Source organism: Vulpes vulpes, chromosome 8, assembly GCF_048418805.1.
Source record: "Vulpes vulpes isolate BD-2025 chromosome 8, VulVul3, whole genome shotgun sequence".
In the NCBI taxonomy this organism is placed as follows: Eukaryota; Metazoa; Chordata; class Mammalia; order Carnivora; family Canidae; genus Vulpes; species Vulpes vulpes.
The window spans coordinates 51199824-51212675 of NC_132787.1; the positions used below are offsets into that span (position 1 = coordinate 51199824).

General features: G+C 44.2%; 1 protein-coding gene across 1 annotated transcript in view; it reads right to left on the bottom strand.

The window, feature by feature from the left end:
- Positions 1-4572: 4572 nt before the first annotated feature.
- The window catches only part of SNX27 (sorting nexin 27), a 76540-nt gene continuing 68260 nt past the window's right edge, over positions 4573-12852 (bottom strand). The window contains exons 9-12 of the mRNA XM_072766512.1: positions 10301-10450; positions 9862-9990; positions 9367-9426; positions 4573-8452 (exon numbers count right to left, since the gene is read on the bottom strand). Of these exons, the coding sequence (XP_072622613.1) occupies positions 8405-8452; positions 9367-9426; positions 9862-9990; positions 10301-10450 (387 nt within the window). The 3' untranslated portion in view covers positions 4573-8404. The remainder of the gene's footprint in view (positions 8453-9366; positions 9427-9861; positions 9991-10300; positions 10451-12852) is intronic.

Sequence of the window (12852 nt, forward strand, 5' to 3'; positions counted from 1 at the left end):
TCCAGCAGGTGTTGTCAACAACCTGTTTTTTTGACCCAAGGCAAAGATCCCAACAAGTATCAAGCAGGCTGTGGCAGTGAGTCCCACCAAGTGGAAAGTGGATTGCATAAACCCTAAGGTCCCTCCAGTTCGGTTCTTAAATTCTTCTCTGTAAACTACTCTGGGGTTAGGCTCAGGGGCTCACCGGGGGGGCCAGCACCTGGGCCATTTGCTTTTTGCAACAATCTGCTACCCCCACCCTTATTAAGCACCCCCCCCCCCCCACCTGCTTACCTTCCAGCCCGGCCAGCCTTAGGCCAGAGCTGTTCCACCAGAGCACAAAGCTGTGTAAATCCTCACTGCTCACCTGCACCTCAGACCTGTACCTTGACCTCTTAAATTGCCCCAAACTGAGAGTAGTAAAAAGAGAAGCAACATGTGAAGTGCACTAGAAACATATCTGTGGACATTGTTTCAGGAAAAAAAGTCTCTTAGATTGGCAGAGATTAGGGATGGGGCCTTACTCAGAAGGAAGAAAATCCAGCTTGGAGAATCTGAAATCTCAAATACAGATGTGTGTGTGTGTGTGTGTGTGTGTGTGTGTGTGTGGTCACAAACAGGCAAAAATGTTTGCAAGGATAGCAGGAGTTGGTATCAAACACTAGAATTTTCCCTTGAACTGTTTTGCCATGGGGCCTTACTCGGAAGAAAATGTGGCTAGAAGAATCTGAAATCTCAAATACGTGTGTGTGTGTGTGTGTGTGTGTGTGTGTGTGTGTGTGGTCACAGACAGGCAAAAATGTTTGCAAGGATAGCAGGTGTTGGTGTCAACACTAGAATTTTCCCTTGAACTGTCTTGCCATGGCCTCACTGCAGTTTCTGGGTCAGGACAGAAAGATAGAAGGTGAATATTAGACTGAAGAGCATCTCCCAAGTGGCATACTGACTGATGGGTTCTCAAGGATGTGGGAGTTGGGAGGCAAAAGGACTCAGAAGTCTCCTCCTCCTGGCATCCTCCCTGCTCTCAGGCAGCTCTCCCCAAACACTGGAAACTACTTATTGTCTCACTGCTCACTGCTGCACCCCTCTCTGCAACACACTTTAGCCAGATTTTCTCCAGAGAAGCAGGAGAGAAAAGCAGGAGAGAAAATCCTAGTCTTTGAATGATGAAGATGGAGACACAGAGGGGTTTTTTGGGGAAAAGAAAACATTTTGGGGGCAGGGATTCTCCAGGTCCTTTTTAAAAATTATTTTAATTCCAGTATATTCACAGTGTTATATAGTTTCTGGTATACAATATAGTAGTTCAATAATTCCATACGTCATCCAGTGCCCATCATCTCCAGGTACTTTAATGGCAAAACGTAGGGCACCTGCAGACAGAAATGGAAACTTCGAACTTGTATTCTGAATAAACCAATTTCTCAGGCATCATATTAGCTTCAAATAGAGTAGGAAGGGTATAAAGTAGGGTAGTTCTGTTAGCTCTCAAAGCTCACTACCATCTCTTCTGAGCAGTAATGAAATGGGGCAGCAGTAGAAATAAGAAATGAGGACAATAGGATCCCCTAAGTCAGACCAAGCAGCATGAAACTTAGCTACTTCTAAAATGCTCAATGGCAGCAAAAAAAAAGAAGGGAAACGGAAAAGAATTTAAGGCAAGAAGAGTGGAGCTGACAGATTCATAGCAGGGATTGGGAGAAACCTTCCAATTTATAGAAATGAAAAGAGACATTTAAAAAAATATCCTCCTGAGTCAGGGGGGCTCCAGGGATGAGAGTGTGGCCAGGAAAAGCCCTGGATAATTCCTCCAATGCAGCCCCATGCCCTGGCCAGAGTTTGAGAGCTGAGAAATGCACAAACGTCAGGCAAGGTGTTTCCATTTCCTCTGGCAGAGACCCTGCAGGACCAGCCCAACTTGGAGGGTTTCCTTTGTCTTCTTACTCTCCTGCTAAAATGTCAAAGCCTTCACAGCCTTGGCTTCTAGTATTGCGACTGTAGGCGTTTCCACTTGTGGCCAAGACTCACTTTCTTCTCCAAGTCTGACAACTTGAGTCACCCTGAGCCAAGCATCTGGTCCTTTCAAGATTCCCATCCTCTGGGCCTCCTTCTTCCCTGAGTAATGAGGCAGCTTCCTCTTGCCCTCCATGGATGGGGTCTCCCTCCCAATACACTGCATCCTCTCATCCACTGATGAGGACTCCCACCAGTGCGTTTCTAACTGAACTTCTGTCCTGAACCCAGTCAGAGTAGTGCCTTTCTCCCTTAGTATTCCTCACAGGTATCCAGCACTACTGCTTACCCTCTCACACCTCCTAGGCAACCCAGGTGCAAAGCCCTATTTGTCCTCTCTCTCAAATATATTGTTGACCTTCGCACATCTGTCTATCTCCATGGCCACAGAGTCCAAAGTCACCCCAGAGCCCTGTGGTATCCTCATGTTTCTGTCGTTTCCCTCCTGCCGTCCTACAACCTGTTTTCTACATGGGAGTCTTCTATAGATCCGTTCACGGATGGATACTGAGTCCATCCTCCACCTTGTTTACAACTGTATCTGCATCACCCTCAACGGTGCCCAGAGCATTAGAAGGCCCTCAGCAAATAACTGAGAAGTAACTTCTGGATAGATATATCTATATATCTATATACCTATATATCTGTATTTCTATATCTATATAGATTTCTCACCCATGCCTAAATCATAATAGGTCCAAAGCTAAAATATTTTCTCCCTATTTCCAACTCTTAAATACTTCTATTTTTTAGCCATCTAGACATGAAACCTTGGGAGTGTTTTGCTCCTGACACATTCATTCAATGTTATTAAATCACAAAAGATTTTACTTCCACAATTTTTTTCTCACATCCAATGTCCCTCCTTTCAATTATTACTGCCTCCACTTATCAACTAATCATAGCAGTGTCCTAATTGATCCTTTGTATGTATTCTGAAGCACTAATGTTTCTAAAGTGCAGCTGATTAAAAAAAAACAATGCTGTTTTTAAAAAATGTAGAACACTGGGATCCCTGGGTGGCGCAGCGGTTTGGCGCCTGCCTTTGGCCCAGGGCGTGATCCTGGAGACCCGGGATCGAATCCCACGTCAGGCTCCCGGTGCATGGAGCCTGCTTCTCCCTCTGCCTGTATCTCTGCCTCTCTCTCTCTCTCTGTGTGACTATCATAAATAAATAAAAATTAAAAAAATAAAAATAAAAAAAAAATAAAAAATGTAGAACACTTCACTCTAGCATTCAAGGCTCTTCAAAGCCTCATCTTCCATCTTATTATTCCTACACATCCCTAAGGTCTAATCAAATAGGACTATTCATTGTTCATTTGGACATGTTTGATCCTTCCCCTCCCCACCACGGCTCTTCATTCCCAATTACAAGTGTTAGGCACCTAACAGCTCAACAAAGTTTGCAGAAAACCTTTTTGTTGGAATTCTGCTTAAATGCCACCTTCTTCATGAAGATTTCCTTAGTTTCTTTCATCCATAGGTCTTTTTTTCCCTCTCTTTTTCCTAGTCTTATGGCACTTCAACCTTCCACTGCTGCGTATTGTGTCATTCCATAAATCTCTCATTTCTCTGCTGGGCTGAAAGCTGGAACAATGGCTCTTACTTCGCCTTTGTATCTGCTGTGCTATGGAACATGAGGCCCTACGCGTGGCAGATAGCCAATAAGTAAATGTCTGTTGACTTAAACTTCTGTAATCCAACTCTGGGATTCCACTTTCTATTTCTCTACAGATTTTTTCCTTGTTAAAGAAAAAAAAATTATTTCATCATTATCAGATTCCAATTATTTAATGCTGATGGCTGAGTAAATGAGACCCAGAACAAATTTCTCTCCCTAAACTGCCAAAAGAAATGTCAAACTAGTTCATGCTTTTACAGTCTTCAATCAAGAAGCAAAAACGTATGGTCAGGGGTTATAAAAATAAAAAACGTTTACAAAAATAACAAAAATATCTGACCTTACACAACTGCTAAGCTTTCCAGAGCAGATTCGGCCCATGAGCTAATGTAAAGAGAGGAGCAGGTACTCTTTGGAGTAGGTCATTAGGCCACAGCACCTGAGATTTCTCTGTAAAATAAAAGTACATTCAGGACTACCTTCATTCTCAGGGTGTGGGCAGAGGAAGGACTATGAACCACCCAGAATACCTGTTATAATGCCGGCACTCACAAGGTTCAGATTCGGGAGACCAGCCTCCTGAGGTACTTGAATAATAGTATATATCATGTTGCTGGGGAAGGGGGTCAGTACTAAGATCTGTCCCAAAGACTCTGCCAGGCTGAGGAAGAGGAGTCCTGTGAGTCTTACCATGGATTTGGAGGCTCTGGCACAATCAACTCTGACATCTGGAGGAGGAGAAGGCATTTTCAAAGGAGCCACAGGAAACTGAACTTTAGGCGAGGGACCTCCCAGGTTCTTCTTCTGCCCTCAAAAAACTGCCCCTCTAGCTACTTGGAGAACCAGTCAGGTGTTCCTTCCCATTTTCAGACTGACGTTTCTAACTCCAATCTCAAAGGTCCCTCTTCACTGTTTCCCATGCAACCCAAAGGATTGTAGTCTAGGAAGGCATAGACTAGTTTCATCAATAAATCAATTTATTTAAAAGAATATGTTACAATTAATTACACTAAGTGACATTACCAAACAATTTTAGAGTGGTTAGCTCTAGAACAAGGAATGAAAGAAACACTGTTAGCCATTATGTGTCTGTGTATTTTCTCTTCACATTTCTTAAATCACAAATAAAAAATACAAGATACTGCAGTGAAAATACAATTAAGAGTTTCTCAAATAAATTAAAAGTATGCATGGCCTGGGGGAAACTGAAGCCCAGCTCACCGGCTTAAAAAGGGGGCATGATATAAAACTGGTGTTCAATTTAGCAGTTGGCCAAGTGCCTCGAACCCACAGAACTCCCCTCTTTCTCCTGTCCTTTCCCATAACCCTAAGCATTCCCCACACTTGAGGTTATTGCTGAGGAGTGAGCTGCTGTCTTGGTAGAAGTGAGGCCTGGCATGACATGCTCAGGTTAGGGGAAAGGAAGGCAGGAGGTGGAACTGGAAGACAGGAGTTGAAGAAGCAAATCCACTGCCTCTCTCCTGAGTATCAACTGCATTGTCCTCCCTTCAAAAGGAAGCCAATGGGACACAATCAGCCTGGCAAGGAAACCTAGCAATGTACTGGGCTCCAACAGCCCAAACGGTCTCTATGCTGAACTGATCTAGCCAGAAAGCACAATGAAGAGAAAAAGGGGGCACAGTAGTCCTTCTAGGTCTGAAGACTCCAGGTCAGCCAGGATGCAGTTCCCCTCAAACTGCCTCCTAGGAGCCAGGCCATAGGTTGGCAACTTCTGAGAGAGAGGTGTCCTCCTGTCAATGCCCTGTACTGCTGCTCTAAGCACTAGGTTTGGAGCTACAAGAGGGGATAACCTAGCTACCGGCCTGGGTGATGACAGAATGAAACTAGATGGGCCAGGCCTAAGAGCTGCCCTGAGCACACACCTGGGCTGAGCTTAGGTGAAGGGCTAGGGGAGGGCAAGAAAATGGAAGAGTAGAACAAAAATATAAAGAGCAGAGAGCCCAAAGAATGACCCAAGGGAACCTTTCTGCAGGGACAGGTTTCTCAGGGCCTGCATTTTCTCCTGATCTATACAAAACTGGGAGCTTTTACCAAAAAGGATAGAAACTGGGTGCAGAAGGGAAGGACAACAGATCAGGAAGATCCTGCTGGCTCTGCAAGGGCAAAGCAGAGGGGCATGGAAGTCCCTCTATTCACCAGAGACAAACTGAAAAGAAAACTGGGCAGATGGCTCCCTGGACAGAACCCAGGACAAAGAAAGATAGCAGGGATTAGGAAAAGAAGTACAGAGCAAGGTGGGAAAGGAGTGTCACACTAACACTGCTTCATGCAAAAAAAGATGTTGACCCTATGGAGCCACAGGGACCTCTGCCCTGGTCCAGGAGGCCTGCTGTGGGTAGAAGAAGAGAAGGTGCTGTCCTAGGGGCTCCCTCCTTCCCCCTCCTTGCTGCAAATGGGTGCTTTGCTAGTGGTACAGCCACAGTAGGGGCTGTTCCTAAACAGATTCTGCCAACAAGCCAATACCCACAGGGCTCTCGCCCAGTCTCCAAAGCACGAAGTGAATGAATGCTCTGCCATGAAGGGACCAGAGCAGCATCCACCTACCCCAAGGACATCCATCCTAACGGCATTCCCCCACATCTCACATCTCACAATAGGAGGTCAGTAACTGGGATACTGCATGGCCTCCAGATTTGTTTATTCTTCTCCTACTATGAGGAAATAGGGGCAAACTGCTGCTATGTTTACCGTCTAAACAAAACTGGTGCCAAAAACTTCTTTTAGCATCTTGGAGTGAGAATCAGCATATCTTTTTTCTAGGGCTCTTTGACTCATTATTAAATTTATTTAAGCCAAAAGAACTTAATCCTGTATCAAAACTTTCAAATCAAGGATCGTTCTCTGTAACTTTAAACATTCAGCATCCCTACGTTCTGCATTCTGTGATTCTACCTAGATTTGGAGAAGGAAAGGGAAGACAAGTGTCCTGTACGATCCCACACTGTCCTGGGGCAAGCAGCTGCCAGGATAACAGAGTGAGAGAAAAATAAAAGTGGCCTCACAACAATCTGCAAAAACAAATTACCAAAAAAGAAACTTCAAACCACCCTACCACTGCTCAATGGAGTGGTTAAACCAAGCATGGTTGCCTCCCAGTTAGACAAAAGCTGCCACCCAATGAGGTTTTTGTTTAGAAGGTAGAGAAGAGAAAAGAAGGCTCACAGATGTGTTTCTGTTGCATCAGAGCCCAATTTCAGCTCACAACGCAGTATCTACAGAGCCTGGGGCTGAGAGTACTGCCCCGCCTGGTCAGCCCGGCCCTCGGGTCCTAGAATGCAACTCTCAGGTCTCAAAAGCTCAAACTGCAAGGTGAGATGAGGAGCTCTTTGAGGGACAAAAAGGCTTCCCTTCAGTTTCCTATTCATTCAAAGCTGAGATCCAATTCACATCAATCATATTCCTACTGGTCCTTCCTGGGTCCTCAGCTGGCTTGGATGGGCACCGGTTTGGTTGGCACAGACTACTGACTCATTCCAAGTTTCCCCAAGGCCTTGAGGGATATTGTCAGATCCCTCCGCAACATGGTTGTTTAAGGAAACCATGGAAAATGTAATGGTTATGGGTGGTTATTGGTCAGGAATGGATAGGGAAGAGCTTAGGTACTTGAGGCGTTTCTTCCTTCCTTTCCCCTACCCAAGTCCAATCTCTGTGCCTAAACTACCTAAGTCCAATCTTTGTGCCTAAAGGTATTGGCTTTAACTCTGGTCCCTAGTACTCAGCCTGCTTCAGAAATGGCAGGGAAATGGGAAATTACAACCACAAAATGTTTCAGCTTCCTGTGGCATCCACCTCCTGAGCTGGCCTTCCCTTCCATTCTAGGCCAGTGGAGGCCCAGGAGTGGGGCCCTCAGGAAGTGAGGAGATGTGGAATGTGGCTAGAAAGCCATGAGTGGAAGAGAGAGAGAGAGAGAGAGAGAGAGAGAGAGAGAGAGAGAGAGAGAGATGGACCAGGAAAGTTGTCTTGGAATCAAGGACCACACCAAGTCTTTAGACTCTCCCTGCAGATCTGTAAGCCTTGCTGCCCTTGAGAGACACTCCTCTTTCTCCTCCTCAGCAGCCTCTTGGAAGATAAAGAAACTATGCTCCTTGCTCCTCAGACTCTATGGCAACCCATGAGCCAGAATTTTCACTCAATACAAAAAAGGGGGGAAAAAACCCAAGCAGGTTGTAAACTTTTTGAGTCCTTCATGAGGAGAGGTATTTTCCTGGTAAAATTTTTTTTTTTCCTTTTTAAAGTTTGTTTCAAAATAAAGAGAGCAAGAGAGAAGTCATGAATTCTAGTGAAAGGTGTGTAAAAACACAAGCTAAAAAAGGTACTGCCATCAATATGAAATTTAAAAAGAAATATATATATGTATATACGTGCAGCTAATTTGTGTATATATAATTTTTACATACATACATATATATGTCTGAACAGTGCAAATGGATGGAGTTCATAGTTCCAGTTTTAAAAATATAGTACAAGGAGAGTCTGTTGGTATGAGGCCCAGGTGAAAGGACAAAGATACCTTTGGCGCGTTGTTGGGCTTATTTTCCTGTCTTAACTCAGCTGAGTCCTGGTGCTGACCAATTTGTTGTTCTCTACCAGCTCAATTCCAGAGACATGACATTCAGAGGGATTATTAATAGTATTTAGTTTAGGGCTTTTGAACATAATGACTTTTTTCCTTTTCTCTCTTCTTTTATGTTAATGGTTACTCTGTCTGACATAGAAGACGAAAGGGGTGAGAGGATGAAGGTGAAGAGAAGGGGGGGTGAGGAAAGGCTAGGTGGCCACATCTCTCTGCTGTGACCTCGCCATCTGGAAAATGTTCTGAAAGGAAAACAGAGAACAGTTACTGGGAAGCCTGAGGTGTCTGCATCTCCTCCCACCTGGAGGCCAGCCTCAGACAGAAAGAGAAAAATGTATGGCTAGATTACTCAATCTGATTGGCCTCTCCTCTAAGTTCCCATCTACAAACACAGCCTTTTAGACCCAGAAAGGAGCTTAGATATTAATTATCTGGATCAGCTTTCCCATTTTATAGATGAGAAAAGACAAGAAAATAGATCTAGGGAGGCTCATTTGCCCCATGTTGCAGGGAAGAAAAAAGCTGGGAGAGAATCCTGATCTGATTCTCAGAGACCAGTGTGGTTCCTACTATACCAAAAAAATAAATTTTCATAATCCTGACTTTACCTTCTGAACTTCAGAAACACTGTCTTTGAGAATAAGTAGCAATTATTCAGAATCTTCCAAATTCTGCTCTGCCACTGGCATATATGGGCAACAGTAAAACAGGAGCAGAAACTTTCCCACGCATATGCGTTCTTGATTAGCCCAGACAGGTTCTATCATGACTCCGTTCTAGTCAGAACAGCTAACATTGAGGACAGCTGCCCTTTTGGGTCAGGAACAACAAGGCAGTGATTTGATTTAAAAAACAAAACAAAACAAAACAAAACACAAAAAAAACCCAGCAGAGAAGGGTCCATGAAATCACAGGAGATAGAACAGCCTGCAGCCAATGGCTACCCATTAGATGAGGGAAGAAGCAGGGCTTCTTTTGCACAGTCTATTCAGCATCCAAAGGCTAGAAGAATAATCTCTCTAGAAGAATAAACAGTCTCTAGCTAATATTCCTAAAAAGACTGAGATGAGGTGAAGGTTCCAGGTATTTGGCCATAGGCCTATTATTTTAAACAAACAAAACAATGAAAAGTCAATTCAAGATTGCTTACAATTACCTCTTTTCTCCACTTGAGTTCACAGAACACCCTCTCGAAGCATTCATGCATATAATTAAACTGAAAAACAAAAACAAAAACAGCATAGCAACACTGACTTCTCAAGACCAGGCATCACAGGGCCATGCCTTTGAACTCTTGCCCACAGTAACCCCACCTTCCAAACTTGCTCAGCCTAGAGAAAAACCCTGACAAGCACCACAAAAAAAAAAACAAAAACAAAAACAACAACAACCAAAAAACCAAAACCAACCAACCAACCAACCAACCAACCAACCAACCAACCAAAACAAGCCTGGTTCATCTACTATTCTCTGGCTCCTTCTAGTGGTAGTTGTGAGTCAAATCGGTCCTCCAGGAAAGGCAGGAAGATACCTGGGGGTTCTAGGGTTCAAAACACAATTGCCATCTCTACAGCTCTCATTTATGCATTAGGCCTGAGAACTTCAAACCCAATCTACCTTCCCCAAGAGTATCTCCCTGTCTACCACTCACGTATGGTGTGAAGATTTTAACCCATCGAGGCTTCTTCTCTCCTCGTGCATATTCAAAGCAGAAGGCCATTCCTTCTTCATCTGTATCCCATCGCTGCATCTCATCCCATTCAAATGCTATTACCTGGTTCTAAACAAATGAAGAACAAGAGTGTGAGTCTGAGAATGCTGGAAGCTTAGCTAGGATGGTTCTGAACCAGACAGCAGAAGAGAAATGAGTGACTTGTCTGCATCATTCCAATGAAAAGACTTTGAAGAGTAAGAGTCAGTGTGAGTAGCCAGAAAGATAAGAATTAGTGTGGATCCAGTATGGTTTTACCTACCCCATCAAAATAGCTTTGATTTAATCTCCCCTCGCATTAGGAACAAAAATCTCAGCAAGTTAAGTGAGCAAGAGTGTCCCTAGTGCTCCCAGTCCCAGCCCCATGCTGAACTGTCACCTCCAGCTGTCCTTCTTCAGTGCAGGCATGCAGTTTAAAGTGCGTGATACTGATGGCTGTGATGACGTGCCCCTTCCTCCTGGAGTCGCAGGCACAGTGGGGGAAGATGATTTCATTGTAGCCCTCACAAGTTCTTAGCATGTTGAGGTACTAAAAAAAAAAAAAAAAAAAGGTGAAACAGGTTACTGTGGTATTAAACCACCATGGAGGGCTGCTGGTATGGCAACAGAGAAAGAAAAAAGAGAATCCTCCCACCCAGTAACCTGAAGACCATGCTCTGGTCTCAGCCCTAAGAAGAACCAGGACTCTGAGCTGATCCTTTGTTCCACTTCCAGCTTCTATCTTCAGACTTCCAACCCCACCTCTTTTCTCTACCTCAAAAAGTACACAAACGAAGCCAGAAGAGGTGCTCTGTCTAGAGGAACTCACAAGGCCTTTAGGTCTGTCTCTTCTTTCACTTGCTTCCCAGATGGGAATCAAACCAATCTGCATGTTTAAGGAAAGGGAACTCATGTCTCCTCCCAAATCAAAAGTTACAAGGATCTCTGTGACAAGGCATAGGTTACCCCAAATCTCCTACTCATAACATGTTTAAGTTGAAAAAAACTGTTAAAGCTAGACCCAGAGTCACAAGAGACTTGCTTAAGGTCACAGGTAATAATAAATGGTGCAATCAGGATTAGAAGCCGGGTTTAACTCCTTGGCCACTAAAAAAAAAAAAGGAAAAAAGAAAAGAAAAGAAAATCTTGGTCCCCAAATCAGCACCACCATCCCATGGCCTCTAAATACATGTGCCTCCTTAAAAGCATGTGGACCAAACTGAGTGGCATATACAGCCCTCAGAGGTAAAATGCTACAAGACTGATTCAGAAAGGGCTCTAATTCAGCTTCGTCCTTTCCCCTCTACAGTGAAGACTGGCCTGTCTTTCACTCAACTTACTATTTTGAGTTAAGAGGAGAGAGTAAAAGATGAGTGGGAAGGAGAGCAGAAGAGAAATAGGGAAAAGATGATTTAAAAAAAAAAAAAAAGACGCATGGACTCTGACCCGGTTTCCTCTCAGGGACTGACTATGAAATAAGCAAAGAGCCTTGAGTCCCCACACCCCCAGCTGCCCAGCACACAGGAGAACAGAGCACTCAGGACATGTGGGAAGTGCTGGAGAGAAGACAGAGGCACAGCACACTAGCTGATTTGCACTAGATGGAAGGGAGACTGGAACACACTAGAGAGTCACCTGCCTAGGAGAGAAGAGACAAAGGGACTGAGGCACAAAAAGGACCCTGGGCAACTTGTAGCTCTGGTACCAATGAATGGTACCCAAGACCACTGCTACTGCCCTGGAGATTATCTGGACTTTTTTTTTTTTTAAAGATTTTATTTATTCATGAGAGACACACGCAGAGAGAGAGAGAGAGAGAGAGAGAGAGAGGGGGGCAGAGACATAGGCAGAGGAAGAAGCAGGCTCCATGCAGGGAGCCCAACGTCGGACTTGATCCTGGGTCTCCAGGATCAGGCCCCGGGCTGAAGGCGGCGCTAAACCACTGCACCACCCAGGCTGCCCTATCTGGACTTTAAAAAAAAGATTTTATTTATTTACTCATGAGAGACACAGAGAGAGAGAGAGACATAGGCAAAGGGAGAAACAGGCTCCATGTGAGGAGCCCAATGTGGAACTTGATCCCGGGACCCCGAGATCATGCCCTGAGCCAAACGCAGCCGCTCAACCACTGAGACACCCAGGCGTCCCTATCTGGAAAGACTTAAAGGCCCATGGGGGGGAAAAAAATCACACCACATGCTCCCTTCCCTATTTTGTATTTATTTCTGTTTAAGTAAAATAATGGCATCTTTGAAGGGGAAAAATTATAAAATGATAGCAAGAACATAGCAACAGAGTCGATTCAAAAGTGCCACAATACCTGATTTGCATCATTTCTTTTCTCATTTCTCCTTCCATCACCCCAACTCCAACCCCATATCTCATCATCCTTCCTGTACTAGGGTTAAAAGTAGATGCTGCTTGGCCCTTCCATTAGCATTATGAGCAAAAAGATATCCCTGGCCCCTAAATTTTGGTATATAGAACAGGTATGCCATGGAACTGAACTCTTCTGGGGTTATAAGCAGAAACAAAAGTTGAGATAGGTGGCAGGATAAAGAGTGGTCAAGGGCCTGGACTCAGACTACCCTGGGCTTGAATCCTGGCTGCATCACTTCCTAACTATGTAACCTTGGGCAAGGTACTTGTGCTTCAGCAAATTACCAAATCCCAGGAGCCTTGGCTTCCTCTCCTGTGAAAAGGGAAATAATAAAACCTATATCACAGTTATTTGTGACCAGTATTTAGCATAGTACTTAGTACATAATTAGGTATTCAATAAATGATAGCTTTAAAAAATAATTTTAAAGGCTCCATTATCCTTAGCCAGAGGGCTCAACTATTTTCTCTCTCAGGAATGCCCTGTGAAGTGATGTGTATGGAAATTACTCTTCAAAACTCCAAGGGAAAAAAAGCATGCGTGTGAAACAGATGAAACATGAATGGCAGAAA